A 22,137-nucleotide genomic window follows, 5' to 3' on the forward strand; every position below is an offset into this window, starting at 1 on the left:
TTTTCATTCTCTACTTCTGGAATAGCTCTATTCAGATTTTGGACCTCCTGGATTCCAAGATTTCGATAACCTTTTTTATCTTCATCATTTTGTCCTACTTTATGAGAGATTTCCTCAACTTCATCTTCCAACCCTACTGTTGAGTTTTTCATTTCTACTACGTATTTTTAATTTCTAAGAGTACTTTTTGTTCTTGGGTTTTTTTTAAACAGCATCCTATTTTTGCTTCTTGGAAGCAATAGCTAATCTCTTGAGTATACTAATGATACCAGGATTGTTTAATATTTTTTCTTTGTATGACTTTTCTTCCAAATCTCCCACCAGTGCTATTTGTTTTGCCTCTATTATGTCAAAGACCTTCCTCAAATGTTTGATGATTCCTGGTGGCCCTTGGCCTGTTCATTTAAGAGTGAGGTGCTAAAAAGCTGATCGGAAGCTCTGAGACCCTGGGATAATCTGACTGGTTGTTTCCTTGTGGAGCCCACAACACCAGTGTCTTTAGGTCTTTTCTCTCGGGTGGTCAGATTTCCCAGAGAAGGATCTTCTAGTCTCCTACTTGGAGGATCTACACCTGGCTGAGAGCATTCCATTTACCCAGTGGGGTGTGGGGATGAGGGGGTGCTCACTGTTCCCTATGTAATTTATTTAATTCCCCTGCATTCAGCACGATAAATCTGCTTTCAACATTGCCCAATGTATTCTAGTACAAAGACCTTTTTTACCCAATTGAGAAAACTTCCAATTTACTGCCAGGGGAAGGGTCAGATGATCAGCCCCCTGGAGTAAGAGGACATAAGGGTTTCTTTTTAACTTTTAATTATGGAGAACTTCAAATATCCACACAGGGAAAAAAAAACCCAGAATAGTATAATAACTACCTCTACCATGGACCCATCACCAGCCATCACCACACTGTCAGATGCACAAAATATATTTCTTTTCTACTTCCTTATCCCATATTACTTTGAAACAAATTCCAAACATCATTGCATCTGTAATCATTCAGTACATATCTCTTTAAAATGACATTTTAAATTAACATAACCCTAATATTAAACCTAAAAAAATTAACAATTATTTAATATCAAACCTCAATTCAATGTTCAAGTTTCCAATGTCTCAAATGTCCAATGTGTTTTATTTTTACATTTGTTGTAATCAGAATACAAATAATACAAATACACATTCCAGCTGGTCAATATGTCTTTTATAGGTTCCCTCAACGTGCAATTTTTTATTTGAAATTTATTAAATGAGGAAACTGAGCTGTCTGTCCTGCAGAGTTTCTTCCAGCCTGGATTTCGCCGAGGGCATATCTGAGGTGGAGCTTCACATTTTCCTCTGTCCTCTGGATTTCCTGTAAACTGGTAGTTGGATCTAGGTGCTTCCTTCTAATGTTCTCTCTTCAGGTAGCCCGGTTCTTTCCTCTGTCTCCTCCATTCTGCTGTTGAGCCCATCCAGTAAAGTTTTAGTTTCAGTTATCGTATGTTTCAGTTCTAAAATTTCCATTTGGTTCTCCTTCATCTCTTCTATTTCTTTGCTGAGACTTCACGGGCTCTAGGCTATCACCTAAATGAGGTCTTTTAAAATGCGAACACATGGTGGCGTGGCAGAGCGTGGTAGCCAGCCTCCAAGGTGGCATCCAGTGATCCCTGTCTCCTGGTCGCACACACCTGTGTAGCCCCTCCCACTTTCTATGAGGGTTCGTTTGTACAACCAATAGCAGATGGCAGGAGGGATGCTATATCCCTTCTGAGATTAGGTTATAAAGGTCTGTGACTTCTGTCTTGGGCACTCTCTCTTTTTCTCTCCCATGCACACACCCTCAGATCACTTGTTCCGGAAGAAGCAAGCTGCCCTGCGGTCAGGTGGTACCTGAGGCCCTGCTCTGTCCCTTACTAAAAGATGCAAGACAAATTAGATAACCTTGTGAATTCCAGCTTCTTTACTTAGAAATTGATCATTTTTGCCTCACCTACTTCTCAGGTCATGAGTCTCATGTAAAATAAAATACATGCAAACATTATATGACTATTAACTTATGTAATCCTTATTTCACAGATGAAAACCTGAAGACCAAAGGAACGAGAAGAATTGACGGGTGAGGCACAAAGAGAGCAGAGGATTTAGAAAAGGAGCCAGGTCTGGAGTCCAGAGCTTGCGAGTTCAAGTCCAGTTATCTTCTCTGCTATGCCTAAAGGGTCACGTGCTATTATGGTTAAACAGTCACTCCACGTTTCAGAAAAACAGCAGATGAATTATGGATCGTACGTGGTTAACCAAGAGACTGACATTTCTTCTACGGTATATAACAAATTGGGGGTAAATGCATGAGGGTCAGAGTTTTTCCGTTTAGCTTTTACATCGTGAAATTGACAGAGCCAGTTATTCCTTCCTTCCTGTCTGTTTCTCTGCCAGTCACTGCAACATCCCTAGTCCAAGCACGCGGGCATCCAGCCAGAAGGTGACTAACACCATCTCTTTGCACCCAAACCGTGTACAATAGGCAAATAACTCCTGTATTTAAAACCCTGCTAGACAAGTTGGTATCAGTATCTTTAAACTATAAATACTCCTTTGCTGTGCAATTTTAGTAAAGAATAGCTGAGAGAAAAGAGGCTAACAGTTAAGAGCCAGCAAGGCCAGACCATTTGGGCAACAGTGACTAACCTTGACAGGGCTTCAAACTTTTTTTTTTTTTTTTTTTTTTTTTTTTTGCGGTACGCGGGCCTCTCACTGTTGTGGCGTCTCCCGTTGCGGAGCACAGGCTCCGGATGCGCAGGCTCAGCGGCCATGGCTCACGGGCCCAGCCCCTCCGCGGCACGTGGGATCTTCCCGGACCGGGGCACGAACCCGTGTCCCCTGCATCGGCAGGCGGACTCTCAACCACTGCGCCACCAGGGAAGCCCCAAAGTTTTTTTAATTAAAATGTTTTTCTCTCAAAGAAGTATTTTTGTAAGCCACCTCACCTTCTGCCTTCCCCTCTGATAGGGGGAAAAAGTGATGTTTTAAAATGTTGAAAAAATCTGATCCGAATCAGGTTAAAAAAAAAAAGGGAGGGGTATGTTGACTCAAACTGGAAGGGAAACTGCAAACATAAAACTAGTTGTGCTGGGGACCCTGGTCGGGGAACTAAGATCTCACATGGCTCGTGGTGTGGCAAAAAAAAAAAAGTTGTGCTGGAGTGGAAGGATTACCTTTTTTCCCATTCTTTGTTTTGTCTTTCATTTTTTAAAGTATATTTATATATAATAGATAAGATATTATATATACACTAGTAATATATTTGATATATAATTTATATATTTTTTGCATATTTTTAACTTAAAAATTCAAATTTTATACACGAACTTGACAGAATGAGACGTAATAGAGCTTTTGGATTTAAATAATAACTAGTTATGGTTTAGTTTTTCACTCTTCATGTGTGTCAGTTAAGATTCTTCCAGCTGCAAGCAACAGAAACTAACTATAGCTACTTTAAAAAAGACAATCTAGGGAATTCCCTGGTGATCCAGTGGTTAGGACTCAGCGTTTTCACTGCCGTGGCCGGGGTTCAATCCCTGGTCAGGGAACTAAGATCCTGAAAGCCGCGTGGCGCAGCCAAGATATATATCTCTCTATATATAAGACAGTCTATGGGAGGAATATGGGAGAATGTATAGGTCCAAAGGGCAGCCTTGGAGAAGCAGGAAGCAGACAACCACTGAGGACATCCATTCCACTGAGTGTAAAGCCTTGCCGCTGAAGCAAACACTTCCCAGTTCTCTGTTTCTTCTGGGCTCAATGCCTGGGTCTCAGATTCAAGGTCCTCAGAGAATGAGATTCTGCTTAGCCAAAGATGTGCCCAACTAGGAGGTTCTGAGCTGATGAACAAAAGAGGGAGTTGAGAGGAATCTCCCAGGTCCCCTCCATTTCCATGTGGGAGAGCAGAACCCTTAGAGGATCCCATCCCCCCAACACAGCCCTCAGCAGCTGGCGGAGTCACCCCAAAAGGAGATGAGATACTGACTGGAAAGCCCAGTGTCCACTGAATCATAGATTTGTTCTCACAACTGGATGAGAAGCTTGTGAGACCACGAACTGCCTTCCAGCCATATTTTGGATGGACACCCACACATCTTTCCTCCTTACCTGTCAAGGACCAGCAAAGACCGTGCTTTGGGCATGACATTTCCGTGTGACGCTTTAGAGCAAAATATAACTTGATTTAATCTCTACACTCACATCATACAAATTGAGTCCAATCCTCCTTTAAGCATACCCCACATCCATTCCCACGCCACCTAGTACTGTGTTTCTAGGTCTTTCCCATCCCAGTCACTCTCTCCCTTTGACCACTGCCCACCCAGCTCTCCTTGAAGAATGTTCTATATTAACAGGCATTACATGACAAGGAAAAGGGAAGGGGGCCCACCGTCAAATAAATACAAGAAATACTGGTTAAACTGCAACTCAAAGTTTGTCTAGGTAGCTATAGACCATCCCACTCTGAAGATCTTCCTTGAAGATCCTGAAAGGTAACCACTAAACCACATGTTCTTAGGAGATGGATTCCACATGGCTTTAAGGTACGAGTGGTTTAACTGCATTTTTGACAGATGGAGGTGAAAGTGTGGAAATTTTTATTATCATTCAAATTTTAAAAGCTTTATACCTGTAGTACACCAAGAGGAAGGGGTTCTTAAAGAGGTGACTTTTTGGGTCTGGTCCCTGATTTAGGAGTTGTGGAGCTTTGGTATGTGTTTGTTAAGTGCTTTAAGAATTCGTGACCTTGGTCCCGGGCTGGTAAGGTTGTGCCAGTTTCTTCTTCCTTCAGGGGAGAAGAGACACTGTTATACCTCCAGGCTCTCAGCACATTATTCCTGCACAATTGACTCCTTCACATCTTCTGTGGATTAGAATTTGCTCTGTCAGACTTGAGGCTCCCTCAGAGGAGAGATCAAAGGAGAGAAGCATTGAACTATTGCTCAGGATGGACCTTAAATGCAGTTTGTGCATGTGGTGAAACATACATCCCATAAAATTTACCCTTTTTCACCACGAAGTAGACAATTCAGTAGCATTACTTCGCCACCACCACCATCTGTCTCCAGAGCTTTATCATCATTTCAAACCAAAATTCTGTACCCATTAAACAACTCCCCATTCCCATCTCCCTCCCAGCCTCTGGCAACCACCCTTTTACTTCCTGTCTCTATGAATTTGACCATTCCAGGTCCCTCATGTATGTGGAATCATACAGTATTTGTCCTTTTGTGTCTGGCTTTTTTTTTTTTTTTTGGCCGCACCGCGTGGCATGTGGGATCCAGTTCCCCCAACCAGGGATCGGACCTGCACCCCCTGCATTGGAAAGGCAGAGTCTTAACCACTGGACCTCCAGGGAAGTCCCCTGTGTCTGGCTTATTTTTAAAAGCAGTTTTGCTATAAAGAACATTAACCTTACATTGAGTTAAGGGTATGATAGGTGTAGCAATTGCTTCTAGGTCAGAAGTCTTTAACTTGGAGCCCTTGGAGGAGTCCTCAGGAGCCGTCTCCCCTTTAAGGGATGAGTTTCCTAATTACAAGGTTTTCTTAGGAGGCTTTAACCCAGAAGATGCTAATCACTGTTCTGGGTCTTCTCTGCTTTGAGAGCATCCTCTTGGTCCCAAACTAAGATTAGCTGCCACTCATTAGGAAGAGCTACCAATCTGGTCATATTTACTGTATGGCTCTGGATTTTGCTAATGATTCAAGTTTGACGCCTAACAGAGTGTAAACCCCTAGTCCCATGTTTACCTGGCCACTTAGGAACTTTGATCTCACCTTCCTCATATGAAAAATATCTAATGGAAGACTACAAAGAGTCAATGAATCTACGACAAAGGAGGCGAGACTATACAATGGGGAAAAGACAGCCTCTTCAAAATATGGTGTTGGGAAAACTGGACAGTTTACATACAAAAGAATCAAACTGTACTACTTTCTCAAACCATATACAAAAATAAACTCAAAATGGATTAAAGACTTAAATATAAAACCTGAAACCATAAAACTTCTGGAAGAAAACACAGACACCAGTCTTAGTAATATTTTTTTTGGATAGGTCTCCTCAGGTAAGGCAAACAAAAATAAACAATGGTACTATAGAAAATGAAAAAGCTTTCTGCATAGCAAAGAAAACTACCAACAAAATGAAAAGGGCTGCCTACTGGATGGACAAAGATATTTGCAAATGATATATCTGATATGGGGTTAATATCCAAAATATACAACTCATATAACTCAGCATCCAAAAAAAAAAAAAAAAAACCCTGATTAAAAATAGGCAGAGGGGGCTTCCCTGGTGGCGCAGTGGTTGAGAGTCCGCCTGCCGATGCAGGGGACACGGGTTTGTGCCCCGGTCCGGGAAGATCCCACATGCCGCGGAGCGGCTGTGCCCGTGAGCCATGGCCGCTGAGACTGCGTGTCCGGAGCCTGTTGCTCCGCAACGGGAGAGGCCACAACAGTGAGAGGCCCGCATACCACAAAAAAAAAAAAAAGTGGGCAGAGGAACTGAATAGATATTTTCCCAAAGAAGACATACAGATGGCCAACAGGCACATGAAAAGATGCTCAGCATCACCAATCATCAAGGAAATTGCAAATCAAAACCACAATGAGATATCACCTCACACCTGTCACAATGACTATTATTAAAAATACAACAGGGCTTCCCTGGTGGCGCAGTGGTTGAGAGTCCGCCTGCCGATGCAGGGGACACGGGTTCGTGCCCTGGTCCAGGAAGATCCCACATACCGCGGAGCGGCTGTGCCCGTGAGCCATGGCCGCTGAGCCTGCGCGTCCGGAGCCTGTTGCTCCGCAACGGGAGAGGCCACAACAGTGAGGCCCGCGTACCACAAAAAAAAAAAAAAAAAAAAAAAAGTGCTGGCGAGGGTGTGGAGAAAAGGGAATCCTCGTGCACTGCTGGTGGGAATGTAACATGGTGCAGCCACTGTGGAAAAGAGTATGGAGGTTCCTCAAAAAAATTAAAAACAGAGCTACCATATGATACGGTAATTCCACTCCTGGGTATATACCCAAAGAAAATGAAGACACTAGTATGAAAGATACATGCATCCCAATGTTTATAGCAGCATTATTTACAATAGCCAAAATATGGAAGCAACCTAAGTGCCCACTGATAGATGAACGGATAAATGATATGATATTATATATATATACACACAATGGAACATTACTCAGCCATAAAAAGAATGAAATCTTGCCATTTGCAACAACATGGATGGACCTACAGGGCACTGTGCTAAGTGAAGTAAGTCAGACAAACACAAATACTGTATGATTTCACTTATATATGGAATCTAAAAAGCAAAACAAACACAACAGAAATAGAGTCATAGGTAGAGAGAACAAACAGATGGTTGCCAGAGGGAAGGGGGATGAAAGAAATAGGTGAGGGAGATTAAGAAGTACAAACTTCTAGTTATAAATGAGTCATGGGTATGAAATATACAGTATGGGGAATATAGTAATATGTAATATCTTTGTATGGCAACATATGGTAACTAGACTTACCTTGATCATTTCCTATACATTTAAAAAGGTATAGAAATATCAGATCACTATACTGTGTATCAGGAACTAACGTAGTATTATAGGTTAATTATACTTCAAAAACAAGCAGACTCATAGAAAAAGAGATCAGATTTGTGGTAACCAGAGGTGGGGGCGGGGAGGGGAAGGCAAATTGGATGAAGGCTGTCAAAGGGTAAAAACTTCTAGTTATAAGATAAATGGTTATTAGGGATGTAATGTGCAACATAAGTAATATAATTAACACTGCTGGGACTTCCCTGGTGGTGCAGTGGTTAAGAATCTGCCTGCCAATGCAAGGGAATCTGCCTGCCAATGCGAGGGACACGGGTTTGATCCCTGGTCCAGGAAGATCCCACATGCCGCAGAGCAACTAAACCTGTGTGCACAACTACTGAGCCTGCGCTCTAGAGCTCACAAGCCACAACTACTGAAGCCCGCGCACCTACAGCCCGTGGTCCGCAGCAAGAGAAGCCACCACAATGAGAAGACCATGCACCACAACAAAGAGTAGCCCCCACTCGCCACAACTAGAGAAAGCCTGTGCGCAGCAACAAGACCCAACGCAGCCAAAAATACATAAATAAATAAATTAATTAATTAAAAAGACACTGCTGTATGTTATATATGAAAGTTGTTAGAGTAAATCTTAAGAGTTCTCATCACAAGGAAAAAAATTTTTTCCTTTTATTTCTTTTATTTTATACCTATGATATGATGGATGTTCACTAAACTAATTGTGCTAATCATTTCATGATGTATGTACATCAAATCATTATGCTGTACACCTTAAACTTATACAGTGCTTTATGTCAATTATATCTCAATAAAACTGGAAGAGAAAAACCACAATGGGATACCACTTCATACCCATTAAAATGGCTATGATCAAAAAGCAAAACACAAGAAAACAAACAAACAAAACAACAACAAAAAGAAACAGAAAACAAGCATTGGTGAAGATGTTGAAAAATGGGAACCTTTGTGTGTTGATGTAAAATGGTATATACACTATGGGTAACAATATGGTGGTTCCTCAAAAATGAAAAACAAAATTACCATATGATCCAACAATTCCACTTCTGGGTATCTACCCCAAAGAGATAAAAGGAGGAATTCAGACATATCTGTACTCCCGTATTCATAGCAGCATTATTCATAATAGCCAAAAGGACAACCCAAGTGTCCATCAGTGAATAGATGAACAAAATGTAGTATATCCATACAATAGAGTATTATTTAGGCTTAAGGGGGGAAATTTGGACAAATGCTACAGCACAGATGAAACTTGAAGACATTATGCTAAGTGAAAAAAGCCTGTCACAAAAGGACAATTACCATACAATTCCTCTTATGAGGCACTTAGTAGTCAAATTCACAGAGACAGAAAGTAAGATGGTGGTTACCAGGGCCTGGTGGGGAGTGGGGGGGGGGTGGGAAACGGGGCATTTATTGTTTAATGGGGACAGAGTTTTCATTTGGAAAAGTTCTGGAGATGGAACGTGGTGATGGTTGCACAACAGTGTGAAATGTACCTAATGCCAGTGAACTGTACACTTACAAATGATTTACATGGTAGGGACTTCCCCAGCGGTCTAGTGATTAAGACTCTGCCTTCCAGTGCGGGGGCTGCGGTGTGATCCCTGGTCAGGGAACTAAGATCCCACATGCTGTGGGGTGTGGCCAAAAATTAAAAAAAAAAAAAGATTTACAAGGTAAATTTTATGTTACATATGTTTTACTATAATAAAAAGCTTTTAAAAAGTATCTAATGCTCTCTGATCATTATTCCCTGCTCCTGCAGGAATTCTGGGAGCCTTTTGTTGAGTTCATTCCCAATCAACATATTCTGGAAAGAGACAAAATGCAGTAAGTAGCAAAAAAGTTTGTTCAAAAGCTAGGCCTGCCTTCATTGTTTGTATTTCTCAGTACAAAGTCACTTTAGCATCATACTCCTTTCTTCCCCCTCTCCCTCCCCTAAGAGAGGCGAGTAGGGAAAAACAAAAACAAAAACGAGTGAAATTCTACACCAGAGGCAGCAGGACAAACTTCTATGAGATTAATGGGTCTAGAACAGCTTCCAGGAGCCAGGAAGCTGCCACTCAAAGGTGGCCTGCATAACATGGATGGGGAGAAGCTCAGGGCCAAGTCATGAGAGAAGCCCGCCTGTCCATCACCCACATCCCAGGAACAGCTCAGGTACCTGCCAGGTGATCACCTGCCCAGGAGGTTTGGGCACTTACCTCAGAGAAGTGTCTCTCAGTAATGTTCAGAGCAGTCAGGGCAATCTGACGGTTCTCGTGAAGTTGCAAAGCCTCAATTCTATCAATCCCACCGAGTCCTTCTATCAGCAGACACATGCTTTCCTTCTGAGAAATCTTCTCTGCTGCCTGTGGGCCGTAGAAGAGTGAGACTCTGCACCAAAGCGCTTAGGACGTGGGGCTTCACCTCAGCAGAATCGGATGAAAGCCACCCACTCCAGAATGGGCAGTTGTAGTGTTATTTTCCCAGACTGACTTAAAATTGCATTGTCTTCCTCTCATTTTGGATATTTGTCATCTGTCTATTGAGGTTTATCTTCATTGCACAAAATACAGTATTTTTTTTTTCTGAATATGCCATCATCTATATATCCATCACTAAACACTATTTGGTAGGTATCTCCCTTCTAATTAACAGAGATTGCTTTAAAAACAGAGAAAAGAATGTTCAAGTGATACTATGTAAATGCAGATGTTCTGGCCCTGCACTCCCTGGAAAGCCTTGAGGGGTCGGGCAGGAGACCCTGGGTGACAGAAGCCACACCATGGCAACTAATGAGGTCCCTGGAAACAAATGATGTGATTTGATTTCATCCAATGCTGATCATTGGATTTCTCATCCATGGGTATTCACTCACTCAACATTTGTACATATACTATGCCTAGAGCCCGTGCTCTGCAACAAGAGAAGCCACCGCGATGAGAAGCCCATGCACCACAACGAAGAGTAGCCGCAACTAGAGAAAGCCTGTGCGCAGCAATGAAGATCCAGCACAGCCAAAAATAAATAAATAAAAATAAATAAAAGGAGTCCTCCGGTGTTACTTTGAAACTTTTCAAATGGCTTAGTCACATATAAAAAGACCTTAACCAAATGAATATTGCCAGCCCCCACGATGGCCTGAGATGATCCCAGCCTCTGGGTATTTATGCCCCTGTGTAGCCCCCTCCCATGTTGAAATGGTCTGATCTGTGTAACCAATAGGATGCTGTTGAAATAACCTCCTTCACAGGTCATAAAAGACATTGGGGCTTCCACTTTGCTTTCTAAGGTCACTTGCTTCAGGGGAAGCCAGTTGCCATGATGCGAGGGCACTCAAGCAGTCCCAGGGAATCCATGTGGTAAGAATAACTTTCTAGGCATGTGAGTGAGTCATCTTGGAAGCTGATCCTCCAGCCTCCACCAAGCCTTCAGATGAAACTGCAGCCCCAGTTTCCATCTTGAACTTCATGAAAGACCCTGAGCCAGAACCATCCAACTATGCTGCCTCCAGATTCCTAACCCCAGAAACCATGTGAGATAATAAATGTTTGTTTTAAGCCACCAAGGAGTAATTTGTTGTTCAGTATACAACCAACACAAATAGTATGTAAATATTGGCTTAACTTACATTTCAGAAATAAGACTTTTCTAGAATTCTAATTCAAGGCTTTGTAGTCCATTTTCCCAGCCACATAGCTGAATGGAAAAGGAACTCTAGTATGGTCCCTCGAGATCTATCATCGCTAACGTCCTGCTGCTTCCTTCAAGTATATTCTATGTTTCAGTCTTCCAAAAGAGCCAGCCACGTGGCTCGTTGACTATTTTTTTCCTTGCTTCAGACCTTTGATTGGTTTCTCCTTCTCACTCAGAGCAAGTCCACGTTCTCACAGACCTTCCGTGATCTGGCCCCTGGGTCCCTTGAGCCTGTTTCCCACCACCTTTCATCCCTTTGTTCTGCTCTGGCCACACCCCCCTCCTTGCTTTTTAAGATTTCCTTCACCTAGAGTGCTCTTTCCCAGGTATCCACAGGACTCACTTACTTCTTTCAGGTCTTTGCTCAAATGTCCTTCCTCAGTGAAGTTTCTCCTAACTACTACATATAAGAGATCACCATCCCCTCTCCACTCTGGGCCATCAGTAACTACCCCTCTATCAGATATATTTTACCCGTAACTCTCTATCTGATGTCTGTTCCCCTCCCCACTAATACAAAAGCTCTATAGAACAAGGACTTTGCTTTGTCATTTCCTGAACATCTAAAACAGTGCTGGGCACACAAACACTTATCTGAGAAAATGAAGATGATGGACCTTCTTTGAAAGGCCTCTTGTCTTGTCATCCACAGGATGTGTGGACAAAGGGAGGGGGTGAGGAAGTAGAGAGGAAAAGAGAATCCTAGTTAGGTTTTTTGTTTTTGTTTGTTTTTTTTGTGTGTGGTATGCGGGCCTCTCACCGCTGTGGCCTCTCCCATTGCGGAGCACAGGCTCCAGACGCGCAGGCTGAGCAGCCATGGCTCATGGGCCCAGCCGCTCCATGGCATGTGGGATCTTCCCAGACCGGGGCACGAACCCGTGTCCCCTGCATCGGCAGGCGGACTCTCAACCACTGCGCCACCAGGGAAGCCCCTAGTTAGGTTTTAAGGACCAAATTAAACATCTTAATTTAGAGACTGCTATTTAGAAACCCACCTGTTCAGAACACCTCACCTGGAGGATAAAAAAGAGGATGTCGAGAATGATGAGAACAATTTTGGTGTCTGGGATGGTGAGAAGATTTATTAGTGGCTCCAGGACTCCAGCCTGGACAAGCTGGATCAACTGGTCCACGGTGCCCCCAGTTGTGAAGTTAGCCACTGTCCAGACAGCCTCTTTCTGGACTTTAAAGTCTCCCTGCAGAGAGAGAACATTTCCATTCTTGACAGATCCTGAAGAATTTAAATATACTGATGCAAACATGGTTCAATTTCTAGGTAGGCTGGACTACCTAATTCCCAGGACTATATGTGCAATTTACACAGAATCCCTTGGCAACCTGCCTTTAGTTTTTGAGCAGAAGACAGCATCTTTGAGAAGCCAAGGAGGAGGAAAGGCAGACTCATGTGGGGTCTTAGAGGGAGGTTCTAAATTCAAACAGACTCACTTTCTTAAGTCAGGTTATCGGAAAAAGAGAACCAACATCACCCAATCAATACAAATTAGGGATTTTAGGTTATAGTGACCCATGGCTACATTTCTAGTCTTTCTGCTCCAGTAAAACTTTGGACAAGAAGCTCCAGAGCTACAAAGTTGAGCACACAGTCTGGAGGGGACAGAGGAAAGCCACTGAAATATCACTCAATGCATCACTTACATTTATAAAAAGCACTTGGCCCAGAGAGAAGGGAGTCATTTATCACAGATCCTTCTATCCCTTTGAAGGAGGAGTTATTCCCATTTTATGGCTGGGGAAAACTGACTCAGTTTAAAGCAAAGTTAAAAAAAAAAAAAACACCAAAAAAACCAAACCAAAACAAAAAACGTATGGCTCCAAGCAAGCTATAGTTCAAAAGGTACAGTTTGAAAAAAGATTACTCCTTGATCCTGACTAGATGTTTCTGATTAGAATACGTACAGACTCACAGCAGGATAGGAAGTGTCCGATAGACTGGAAGATGCCATGATTTGGGTAGCAAACCTGGGCTACCTTTTTGTACCTAATGCACACCTGGGAACCCACCAGCCAACCTGAGAGCAGGACACGGCCAGTGCCTCCTTTTCCCCATCCTACTCAGTAACCTCTGTCTGCAACCCCAGGTCACCACTCCTGACTTGTTTCACAAGTCGATGGTTTAAACATAGCTCATCCACTAAAAGGTGACAAAAAGAAATGCTGACCCTCTTAATTGTCCTGGGGAAAGGAAGTAGGAATCAGGAGGAAGAAGGAAGCTTTATTGTATTTCTACTGTTATATCTGGATTTTCTATATATATTACCCCTTTCATCAATGTGATTTTTACACTGCAAAGTCTTCAGTGTATAATATCACTGTAACCCGATACGTTTTTCCTCCTAAAACAAAACCAAGCCAAACCTCATCCCTTTTTGCCAAGGAGAGTAGATGGCACATTCTTTTAACGCTAGAGATGAGCCAGTATTTACCAGCTCAAGATTCCTCTGGGTATTTGAGCTGTGGGATCACCTTTTCACTGGCCAATTCTTGCTGAGTCTTCTAAATTTTTAATGGATTGTTCGAAATGGGATGCCCCTTTCTTTTTTTCAGGGAGAGTTAGGAAACTTAATGTTTCATAGGTTCGTCGTGATCTCAATTAGTTTTGCTTCTCAGCCTGCCTCTGAAGAGCTAAAGAAGTTCAACACAGGGCCCGCTGGAGAGTAACCTTTTGTCACGTGGGCCACTTACGTTTTCTAGAACAGCCACCAAGGGAGGCAGCACACCGCAAGTGATCAGCTGCTGGATGTGCTGGCGGGGCCCCGCGGCCACGTTGCTTAGGGCCCAGGCTGCCTCCTTCTGGATGGAGGAGCGGGGGTGTGTGAGGAGCTGGGGCAGCACAGCTAGGATGCCTGCGTCCAGGGCCAGCTGGGTCTGGTGGTCCGTCCCTGTGACAATGTTCCCCACAGTGCGCAGAGAGGGGGTCTGGAAGAACAAGGTGAGAAAGTGTCACCAAGTACCACGAATTCATCACCGTGGAAGGTGACCATTGCACCAAGCTACGTGCCCTCCCAAACATCCATCGTGCTGTGCTGATGGTTTTCTGGAAGCCTGTGAACAATGATTATATCCACGATCCTTATTAATTCTGTGCATCCATGGCTGTTTACATAGTTTAAAGGTACTCGCTAGCCCCCCAGTAGTTCCAGCTCAAGTGGTATAGAGGTCAAGAGATATACTATCAAATGATGCTGTCCTTTTCATATCCTTACATTGGGAAAATTGGTAAATTGATGGTTGCCTTTACAATGTAATAATTTCTACTGAATTTGTATTTAGCACGAGTATCAAGTTTCTGTTGTAGGGACTTCCCTGGTGGCACAGTGGTTAAGAATCCACCTGCCAATGCAGGGGACACGGGTTCCAGCCCTAGGGTGGGAAGATCCCATATGCTGCGGAGCAACTAAACCAGTGTGCCACAACTACTGAGCCTGCGCTCTAGAGCCCGCGAGCCACAGCTACTGAGCCCGCGAGCCACAACTACTGAAGCCCGCGCGCCTAGAGCCTGTGCTCCACAACAAGAGAAGCCACCGCAATGAGAAGCTCACGCACTGCAACCAAGAGTAGTCCCCCCTCGCTGCAACTAGAGAGAACTCGCGCGAAGCAACAAAGACCTAATGCAGGCAAAAATAAAATATAAATAAATAAATAAATAACTAGTCAACCACCACAAACCACTTTGGGAATGAGGCTGGTCCCTATAATTAACCTCATTTAAAAAAAAAGTTTCTGTTGTATATGTTATTAGAGCTAGTGAAATCTCAGTGGACTTTTCGTTTTGGTGTATTCATAAAGCTTCTCTCCATAACTTTTTTTTTTTTTTTTTTTTGCGGTATGCAGGCCTCTCACCGTTGTGGCCTCTCCTGTTGCAGAGCACAGGCTCCGGACACGCGCAGGCTCAGCGGCCATGGCTCACGGGCCCAGCCACTCCGTGGCATGTGGGATCTTCCCGGACCAGGGCACCAACCCGTGTCCCCTGCATCGGCAGGCGGACTCTCAACCACTGCGCCACCAGGGAAGCCCCTTCTCTCAATAACTTTGAAGGTCCCCAGGACGGGTCTATGATTGGGCTTAAGACAACTGTCCTAGGAGGGCTGACTGTGGATTTATTTTGGTTTCTCTGCATGGTAGTGGCAGCCCCAGCACAGCCCATCAACAGTTCTAGAGTTTTCCTAGCCTATCGTGCTAGGTATCTGCTGCTCGAGTGAGAGATGTTAGAAGTGCCATAGGCCAATCACAGCCTTGCCAGGACTGCCGCAGCTGGGCCCCAAGCCCCCACGATGAACAACTTCTTGAAGATGTTGTCTTCACACCTTCCATGATCCCGGCACTATCCCCAAACTAACCTTGACTTCTGAGGAATGCTACCCTCATCTCAGAACAGATGATGGCTAAGACTGCATAATATACAATATTAGGCATAGAAATCAAAAGGGGTACCCATGCTTCAAACTACATTTTCAAGAAGTATATTATGTAAGTGACATATGTCTCAGAGTCAAGTATTTGACCTTGGTTTTACTTACTTTTCACCTATATCTGAAGTAGTCTAAGAGAACCAGCTGGGGAGAGGATAAGGGGGAATTATCTTTTATACTTGAGTAAGAAATTCAAATGTTACGAGCTTCACGTTAAAACACACACACAGACACACAAACATGCACACCAACTTGTTAACGTCTACATGCATAGACCAGTAGAATGAAAGGCCACAAAAGAATAGTTCATTGGGTGGAGGGATTATAAGCAATTTTAATTGGTGCTCTTCTATCTTTTCTAGTTATCAGACCAAGAAAAAGTAAGTCACTGAATACCCACTAGGATTTTGGATCAAAGTCGATTCAAGTCTTTGGCTACAGAGTAGCAGAGACCAGGGAAATGCAGATGAACAGCTTTGTTCCAGGTAAAGGATGAATGTCAGCTGGGGAAGGCTTGGGGGTAGGAGAGAACAGAACCTGCTCAAGTGACGATGACCCACAGACTCTAATCTGAAGGCCCCTACAGAGACCGACATGACCTGGGACACTTACCAAGACATTGAGTTCTGAGCTGCTCATGAGCTCAACCAGCCTGGGCAGGACCCCTGTGTCCACCACTTGGCCGATGCGTGTATCACAGCCGTCGGTGAGGTAGGACAGAGCCCAGCAGGTGTCCGAGAGAACCTCTTCATCTGGGTGCCACAGGAGGTGGAAGAGGGTGGGCAACATCTGCTTCACTGCGTTATCAGAAGGGTATGGGTTCTTGTTCCGGCACAGGTTGGACAAGGTCCATGTGATGTTCCGCAGGAATGTGACCTGTAACAAGGAGACTGTCTCCAGCAAGGGGTGCAAAGAAGGAAAACACCAATGGCAATGTGTCCTGACCATCTTTGATCAATAGGATCGACCCACATGAACCCAAGCCTTTGAACTTCAAACAGGAATTTATTCTAGGTAATAAGTATAGGAGGAACACAGAGAATGAGCTTTGTTTTATATGCAAACGTCAGATGGAGGCTTCCTTATATTCTTCAAAATGTCCTTCCCCACTTGACTCGATTGATGACCTAATTTCATTTCTCATTGATGAAACAAAGATCAAGCAGGAGTTACTTGGTCTTCCCACCAGCCTATGAACTCTACCAACATGTCCTAACCACGTTTTTGACCTTCTATTTGAAGATCAGTCTTCCCATCCATCCCCAGGATCACCTCTCTCCTCTGGATCAGTCCCACCAGTATAGAAACACACTATGCGACATTCAACCCCTACCCTTGGTGCCTCTCCAGCCATCACCCCACTTCTATTTTTCAGAATCCATCCTCAAGGAGGCATCCGTATTCACTGTCTATCTCCTTCTTCTACCCCCTTCTAGTCTGGTTTCTTCCCCTACTTCTTTGGAGTTAGTGATGAAATCAGCTCCTTCCAAGTCACCAAATCCAAGCTTTTTGAAAAAGCTCTTTTTGCCATCTGTGACACCAAGCCTGGTGTTGTACTGTCAAATGGGCTGTTTCTTCTCATTCTTCTTAGCAGGTCCTACTGAGTTCTGAATTTCAGAGCCCTCAGGACTTGGTCTTGGTTTTCCTCACACTCTAGAGCAGAGGTCAGCCAACTTTTTCTGTAAAAGGCCAGATAATAAAGTTTTTCAACTTTGCAGGCCACGTGGTCTCTGTTGCAACTTATCCATTCTGCCCTCTAACACTGCAAAAGCCACAGACAATATGTATGTAAATGAATGGGTGTGGCTGTTTATTTCAAATAAATAAAACTTTATTTAAAAAAACAAGCAGTTGGCCAGGTTAGATTGGCTGATCCCTGCTCTGGCTGACCTTGCCCAGCTGGATGACACATACATGCACAATCATCTAGATAGACCTGCATATCTATCTATCTGTTGTTGCTGCAATGATGCCTCTCACTGGCTTCAACTTAATAGGTACAACTAAGGCTCCAATTCCTTCTTCCCTCTATCCTCCCCACATCTCTAGGAGGACAGTGCTCTAAACAAACTAACCTGAAACCCGAGGGCATCCTCACTTCTTTCTGTCTCCCCCTTCTATGCCCATCACAGCAGCAACCCAGGTCCATCTGCTTCTCCATCTCCCTCTGCTATAATCCTATAGCAAGCAGCCAGAATGGTCTTTCTGGAAAATCAGGCCACTTTACTTCCTGCCTTGAAACCCTCCAAAGCCTTCCTTTTGCCACCAAGATGATGTCTAAGTCCCTTGCCCTACTTGTCATCTTATATCGCTCTCTCCTTGCAAGCTCCCTTGGTCATGCCAGCCTTTTTCCGGTTCAACCATATCAGGTTCTCTCTCACCTTGAAGGCAGGGCATCTATTCCCTTGACTTTTGGAAGCCGCCTTCTCTTCATTTTTGTTTGAGGCAAAACTAGAACCCAAATTCCATTCCTAACCCAGGGAGTCCTCTAGTGTTGCCACAGCAATCAACTTGGACCCTAAGCTTCCAACCTAGACCCTATTTATTACCCAGGAACAGAACTGGTGAGCCGCTAATTCTGTCTGTACCCCTGGAACAGAGAGCTCAGTCATCTACTTTTGCAGGATTGTAAGCTTAGAAAAACTTGAATGGGTCTCTTCTAATCCCCAACGCCCCCCGCAAAGAAAGATCAGCACTACTGCCCTTGAGGACAAATTTGGATCAACTTCTACCCAAAGTAATATTCAGTCCTAGGCCTTGTTCATCATTACTATTGTTAGGGGGCCGGGCAGCAACAACATGGCCTAGCATTGATTTGGAATTACATACGCGATTTCCCAACTTTGGGAACCTGTTACCTAACTAGGTTACCTCATTAAAAAGACACTCACTGGGGACCTCCCTGGTGGTCCAGTGGTTAAGAATCTGCCTTCCAATGCAGGGGACGCGGGTTCAATCCCTGGTCAGTGAACTAAGATCCCACATGTCACGGGGCAACTGAGCTGCACGCTGCACCTACTGACCCCATGCACCACAACTAGAGAGAAGCCTGCACACCGCAACAAAGAGCCCGCATGCCGCAACTAAGACCCGACGCAGTCAAATAAATAAATGAATAAATAAAATTAATTAAAAAAAGACATTCACTGGTATACTTGATGAAACCAGGGTCAGCAGATGTGGAATGGCATCACTCAAGATAACGTCGTCTCTGAATTTTGGTCCATCACCTACAAATAGACAAGAACATGACACTCAAAGAGGGAACAGAGAGAGTCCTGGGGTGGGTGAGTAATTCTTCACAAGTCTCTGCAAAGGGGGAGAGGCCAAAACTCATTCCTGGGTTGGGCAAGTAGATAGTATAGCCATGAACTAGACCCTGGGTCTCTGACATGTTGGTTGAATAGATGGCCTGATGTGGAAATCAGGCACCACACAGCAGGGATTGCTATAAGCAGAGTCTCTGGACCCATCAAGGAGCCAGCCAACTGGGCCCAGGCAGCGCGCTCTAAATGCTGGTGGCATCTCACAGCATGGTTCTCAGGAGACAAAGGCCACTATGGACCAAATTGTCTTCCCAGAAGGCTTTGACATGGGGCAGTAACTTCCAAATGCAACTCAGAACAAAGTCTGGGAGATGGACAGATTCTAGCCATCAGTTTTCTACTACTTTGGCTAGAATACCAATTTTAGACCCTAGACGTCTCAGCCTGTAATTCTTCAATCATCAGGCAAGGTATAAGTTATACTACACCACCCAATTTTGCCTGTTCCTTACTGCACTAAGCAAAATGAGAGACGAAATCTCTGTAATAGTTGCTTTATTTCTACAAGCTTTTAAAAAGTAGACTTATTTTATATTCTGTGTTTGCTAATTCCATCCTCTGAAGTCCTTGGAGGTCTAATCACATTGTTTGCTTCTGCTGACTCAGTCATAGTGGATTGTTGACTTTCTGAACTTGAAATTGCTAATATTTGGCTGATCTTAATTTGTCAAAATCCTGAGGGGCCCGACTGAGTTTGTTTCCCCCAGAGAGCGTCACATTTATATTCAGCCAGGGATCCTGGAGTTCCTAACCTGACAGCACTCACTCCCCAGCTTGTGTTTTCACAGACCATGCAGGGAATACAGTATCCAGTCCCAAATCCATGAGGCCAGTCTTAGGATTGCGTTTTCAGGGGAGACTTTTAGCCTAAACTAAGCAGACATTTTCGTGTGTATTCCCTGGGCAACTTTCACTGAAGGTAGAATTCTTTTAGGGTACTGGGTGATGTAAGGGTCTGTCATAAAATCCCCACATTGCATGAGCCAAAGACTTGTCTTTTGTTCCTGAAGCCACTAAGCCCTGAGGCTGTAGGACCCCAGTCTTGGCAGGTGTCCCTAGGCAGCCTGGAGCTTCAGAACATACCATGCCTTCTAGCTTCAGCTTCAATTTTTGGTCTCTGAACTTGACTCTGAATTTCGGAAAGGCCCGTACTCTTCCCAGCATTGCTAGGTATTTATACTTAAAATGTCTGATCTACAATACTACCCAAAGAATTCCCATCGCATGCCACTCACAAGGCCCACCATTTTCTTTGCCCCCTGCCCCCCACCAAGGGGAGAGGCTCACCTGCTATATTACCAAGGGCCCACACTGCCTGTTCACACACAGTCATATGAGGGGAAGACAGGAGCTCAACCAAGGGCTGGATGGCCCCTCCGTCCACGACAGCACGAGTCAGCTCCGAAGTACCGGAGGCAATATTGGTCAGAGCCCAGGCTGCCTCAAGCTGCAAGCGGGGATGAAGGGATGACTTCAGGAACTCCACCAGCCTGGGAATGAGCCCTGCATCAACAATCAGCTTCAGAGGAGGGTTCTTTTCCCGGGACAGCATTTTCCTTCGTAGTGTAAGACAAAAGACAAGAACATGTCCTGTGAGGCAGGTAAGAAGAACCTCCTTTATGGATGTTCTTGGCATTCCTAACTATCAAATGAAACAAACCCCTGGGCCAGAGCTCCTTCATATCCTAGAGTTCAGCCGGTAGCACTCTGCAGTGATGAAGCAATATTTTTCCCTTTAGTTATTATCTGTGAGCCGCCATTCCTGTTGAGGCCAATTTAAATTAAGCCATTCATCTCTGACCACACTTGCATATCTTAAGTTATTCTCAAGGACAGGGTAGAGGAGCAATTTCATCTCACTTTTGGATGGACCGGCCTTTTCTTATATTGTGTGGGCATTTTGCCACTGCCAAGAAACCAAATAGGCTGCTGGAACCCATTTCTAGCTATGCATCTGTCAATAATACAAGTCTGTTTGGTGATACCTGGCTGCCTGGGTGGCCTGGAAACATAGTTCTGGATCTGAGGCATTGACACCATTGATTATTTCTTGCAGGGTGAGGCTGACCTGCGAGGAGACATACATTCAAGTCAGAGTCTCTGCCAAAAGGAACCACAGGTCATCTAGTCTAGCCATCTATCTGATTAGAAGAAGCTGGCTTGAACACTAAGTCTCAATGTGTATGCTGGTCTGTATTAGGGGAAGGAAGAACATTTGGTGGTCTCACTGATTTGTGGGACACTCCCCATGCTCTGGGGGATAGGTAATTCCTATCATCACTTGGATCCCCAGCACCTTTTTATCCCATGCAGTAAGAACATGCTAGTGGGTGGCAGCAAAAATGGGAGAACAAGGACCTCAAAATTCTCTCCTCCAGAAAAGCAACAAGAAACCTGAAAAATAGAAGCAACTTTTTTAGAACTCTGGAAACTGACCAAAGGTTTGCAGCAATTTGTTTTATTCAAGCTGAAAAGGGTTTATTCAAGAAAAATGTCTAAATCTCAGTAAGAACAGCAAGGCTTATGGCATTTTGCCTTGCCTTATTCCCACTCCTCCCCCAGCTCTGTGGTAGCTTTGAAAACCAACAGCCCAGCAGCCACTGGAGGAGGCAGAACAGGTTGGTGCTCCCTTAAAGCCTCATTCCCAGAGAATTATTATTATTCGATGCTTCTCGTGGTTTCCTGGGAGATCCCATTTGTAAGATTCTATTTTATTTGACTCAGAGCTCACACAATGCAAAAAGTCTTTTCCCTGTAGGTATTTGTTAAAAACAGTTAGAGGAAGTGGTTCAACTTCACAGCTGCTTGGGGTGGGGGGTGGGGGGGTCAGGTAACAGTTGGGGGCAAACAATAGACTAACCAAAAAACTTAAAAGGCAAAGCTGGGAATGAGATGTTCATTGGGGCTTTGAGAACTCCAACATGTTCCTGAAAATCTAGAAGGTCACATGCCTCTATAGAACCGTTGCACATGCTCATATAAAATGGAGAAGACCCTGAGGTCTCACCTCTGGCTGACTTTGAGGCTCTGTGCAAGCAGGAAGTGAAGGTTTAAGGCAGCATTGTCAACTTCCTCGTTGAATGTTGAAG

The 22,137-nt window shown here is 44.1% G+C and overlaps 1 protein-coding gene across 6 annotated transcripts in view; it reads right to left on the reverse strand.

Annotated features, from left to right (window-relative positions):
- Window positions 1-4,628: 4,628 nt before the first annotated feature.
- The window catches only part of KPNA7 (karyopherin subunit alpha 7), a 68,585-nt gene continuing 51,076 nt past the window's right edge, over window positions 4,629-22,137 (reverse strand). For all 6 annotated transcript variants that reach the window (XM_082671114.1, XM_082671113.1, XM_082671112.1 and 3 more), the window contains 8 exons: window positions 21,034-21,116; window positions 20,336-20,604; window positions 18,870-18,952; window positions 16,335-16,598; window positions 13,996-14,229; window positions 12,306-12,488; window positions 9,819-9,965; window positions 4,629-4,813 (listed from right to left, as the gene is read on the reverse strand). In XM_082671114.1, coding sequence (XP_082527240.1) covers window positions 4,685-4,813; window positions 9,819-9,965; window positions 12,306-12,488; window positions 13,996-14,229; window positions 16,335-16,598; window positions 18,870-18,952; window positions 20,336-20,604; window positions 21,034-21,116 — 1,392 coding nt within the window. In that variant the 3' untranslated portion in view covers window positions 4,629-4,684. The remainder of the gene's footprint in view (window positions 4,814-9,818; window positions 9,966-12,305; window positions 12,489-13,995; window positions 14,230-16,334; window positions 16,599-18,869; window positions 18,953-20,335; window positions 20,605-21,033; window positions 21,117-22,137) is intronic.

This window comes from Grampus griseus, assembly GCF_964374135.1.
Source record: "Grampus griseus genome assembly, chromosome: 14".
NCBI lineage: Eukaryota > Metazoa > Chordata > Mammalia > Artiodactyla > Delphinidae > Grampus > Grampus griseus.